The sequence below is a fragment of the Tupaia chinensis genome, unplaced genomic scaffold (assembly GCF_000334495.1).
Source record: "Tupaia chinensis unplaced genomic scaffold, TupChi_1.0 Scaffold000437_1, whole genome shotgun sequence".
NCBI classification, from domain to species: domain Eukaryota; kingdom Metazoa; phylum Chordata; class Mammalia; order Scandentia; family Tupaiidae; genus Tupaia; species Tupaia belangeri.
Genome location: NW_006159942.1, coordinates 1,194,515 through 1,197,677, shown reverse-complemented (window position 1 = coordinate 1,197,677; position 3,163 = coordinate 1,194,515). Strand labels below are relative to the sequence as shown.

At 43.0% G+C, this 3,163-nt stretch overlaps 1 protein-coding gene across 3 annotated transcripts in view; it reads right to left on the bottom strand.

Annotated features, from left to right (window-relative positions):
- Window positions 1-239: 239 nt before the first annotated feature.
- Window positions 240-3,163, bottom strand: part of SLC9C1 (solute carrier family 9 member C1) — a 100,290-nt gene continuing 97,366 nt past the window's right edge. For all 3 annotated transcript variants that reach the window (XM_006155134.2, XM_027774465.1, XM_027774464.1), the window contains one exon: window positions 240-474. In XM_006155134.2, the coding sequence (XP_006155196.1) occupies window positions 424-474 (51 nt within the window). In that variant the 3' untranslated portion in view covers window positions 240-423. The remainder of the gene's footprint in view (window positions 475-3,163) is intronic.

Sequence of the window (3,163 nt, the reverse complement as noted above, 5' to 3'; positions counted from 1 at the left end):
AGCCTATCTTGTATGGCTATTTAATTGCATTATGGTTATATTTTGCCTCTTGAACTAGAACATATGCTTGAGAACTGAAGTAATAACCACCTTTGAATATCTTCCAGCGGTATATATATGTAGCTTGCTTAATTGGGAGCAATGTCGCATGTGAGCTTGAGTGTCAGAATACAGGGAGGAAGGCAGGAGACTAGAGTCTTCAGAAATCGAGATAACTTTATTTTAAAGTTACATTCCCTAATTAGAATTTAAAAACACTGTTGCTAGAACAGTCAGCTGACTACTGGAAAAATGTTATTGCAGGAGGGCAAATGAATTGCTTGGCTTCAGTTTGTTTCTCTAGCGATGGGTGTGCTCTTCATGGTGTAGAAGAAACCGAGGCAGCTTACCGGACTTTCATTTTGTTCTATTTTAGAGGACCCCTTAGACAATATCATTGGAGAAATAGCTCATAAAGTCTTCAGGCTCATCAATCTAGAAATTGAGATAGTGGACCGCGGTCATATTCCAACACTATTAATAGGGTCACATTCAACAGAGAGAGCTGGTACAGAATCGTATCGATAGAGAAAGAGGAGTGAGAACTGGGACTCTTACGGGGCAGCACTCTCTGCTCATCCTGGGGACCCAATTTGCCTACATTTGTGACAAGGCCTTTGACAAGGTTCTTCATTATGTAAAGGGGAAGCCATGGATCCTGGGGAGGTTGTGCAGGGAAAGGGTTTGGGGTGGTAGGAAGGTGTTAGACCAGAAAGACAGCCGGGATCTAACATCAGAGAGAAAGAGCATGTACTAAATAACACAGCTGGGTGCTTTTCTCTATATATCTCACTAGCTGATGTTTCTGCCATGTAGCAGACCCTCGTTTTCACACTGCTTATTAACAATCATTATGCGACCTTTTTTTTTTTTTTTTTTTTTTGTAATGGTAGAAAAGCATCACTCTTTGAGAACAGTAAAGGAAGAACATTGGCTTGCCTGACTTCTCCCACTATCCCCCAAATATCCTAGTAAAGTAAACCCTTCAAGTTTGGCAGTTGGTCTGGGCTAAGGAGAAAGACGGTCTAATGCAGAGTATGGAAGTCATCTAATATTTCAAGTGTCCTCCTCATTTTTTTTTCCATGGTAATTTCTCTTGGTTATCCCCTAGCCTTCAGTAGCAGCTGTGTTTGGCATAACTAGAAGAGGTGACCATATCTGTATGTTTTTTTTTTTTTTTAGAAAGAGAACTGATAAGGAGAGAACCAAAGAAATTTGGAGTACTAGTTTAAGAACAGGAGAATAATGGTGATTGTGTGTACGGATTACTCATTATTTGGCAAGCTCCATGCAGTGTACTTTCTATTTTTTCGATCCCCACAAAAGTACTACCAGTATTGTCATATCAGTATTGACAGTACTATGAGTAATGTCATATCCCTGTTTTGTGGATGAGAGAACTGATACTTAGGCAGGTTAGGAAATTTGTCTGTGGTCACACATCCAACTAGCAGTAGAACTAGGAGTCAAGTCCAGGGAGTCCATGCCACAGTCCAAGCTCCTAGTCATTATACTATTCTAATAGGCATTCCAGAAAACAAGCAACAACCATGAAAGATTTGAAGAACTCCTGCCCAAGAAGTCTTCAAAATACCAGAGAGAGAGAGAGAGAGAGAGAGAACATCTTTCTTTTATGCAGGATGGGAACTTGAGAATTAAGAGAACATTGGCCTCTTAGAGGTCAGGGAGCTTAGACACAGTTGAGTTAAAGAGGGGCATAGGAGAAATACCCTCAGCTTCCCCACAGAACCCACAATCACCCCTCATTCAACAAACACTCAGGAGGAAGGACTCAGAGGAAAGGAAATACGTGTTGTCAGAGGTTTATGCTTCGTGCGTTTAATGGAGCAAATGGACTTAACTGATGTAAAACTTTTTTGACAAACAAATGCACCATGTTTTGACTCGTGTATTTATAGCAGATATTTCTCAGTTTTGGGGTATTACAATCAGCATTTCATGGAGTGGTACTACCAACCTGGCAAATATTAAAATAAAAAATGAATTATTGGCCCAGCATGGCGGCATAGGTAGGAAAGAGCCACTGCACAATACTGGAGCTATCTGGGAGGCCCCAGGGTCAGATCCCAAGTTGACCTGCATGTGTCAGGCATGTTCTTGGCTGGCTGAAGGCTTGGGGGAGAACTGCAGTACACTCAGACCCTGTTGAGAATACCTTTCTTTCTCTCTCTCCCCCAAGAAATTCATACACTTTAAAAACATACAAATGCTTGACCTCATCAGGAGCCTCCTAAGGTCCAGATGTGGGTAAGACCACTGGAGGTGCAGTGAGGTGTTTTCAGTTTCAGTCTCAGGGCCCTGTTGTGTTCCAGTACTTGGGATCCTGTTGCAAAGTTGGCCTAGGGTTTTTAACATCCCAAGATCCCCAAGTGGGGACCAGCAGTTAGCGTAATGGCTATGTTGCTGGACTCCCACATAGTCGACCGCAGTTTGCGTCCCAGACCCGGTGGCTTAAACTCACGCCGGGTGCGTGTGCGTGCGTGCCCAAGATCCCAAGAGGAGAATGGAGGAGAAGGGATTGCGGTGCAGACATCCTCCCTGGGGGGTGATTTCTCGCTTTCTGTCTGTCTCTCTGGTGAGCCTATAGCAAAAAAAACCAAAACCAAAACAAAACAAAACAAACAAAAAACCCACCAAGATCCCCAGTGGACCATGACCTTGATAAATATGTGTGGGACGCTCTGAATAACTTAGGCTTAGCCTGGGGTAAATTAGGCCGTTATTATTGAGCTCCTGCTTTGTACCAGGCATTGGGATCCAGCCACACATGGATTTCAGGCTTGAAGGTCCCAGATGCCTAGCCTTGGCCTTCAGACCGAGTCCGAGTCTGAGCACGAGGTGGGATGAGTGGCGATGAGGTGCGGTTCAACTATAACCACCCTTCTAGAAGGACTGAATCCTAATGTAATTCAAGATATAAACTCTGGAAGCTCTTCAGCCTTTTTGCTTTGCCATTTATCTAATGTTTACCCCCCCCCCCCAATAAATAGAATCTTCACTGTACTCTGTGCTAAGAGACACTATTTATACCAATACCTACGACATGATTAGCAGATAAACCTCCCTTTAGAATAAGAGAAATACATTAGTAGTTTTCATAAAT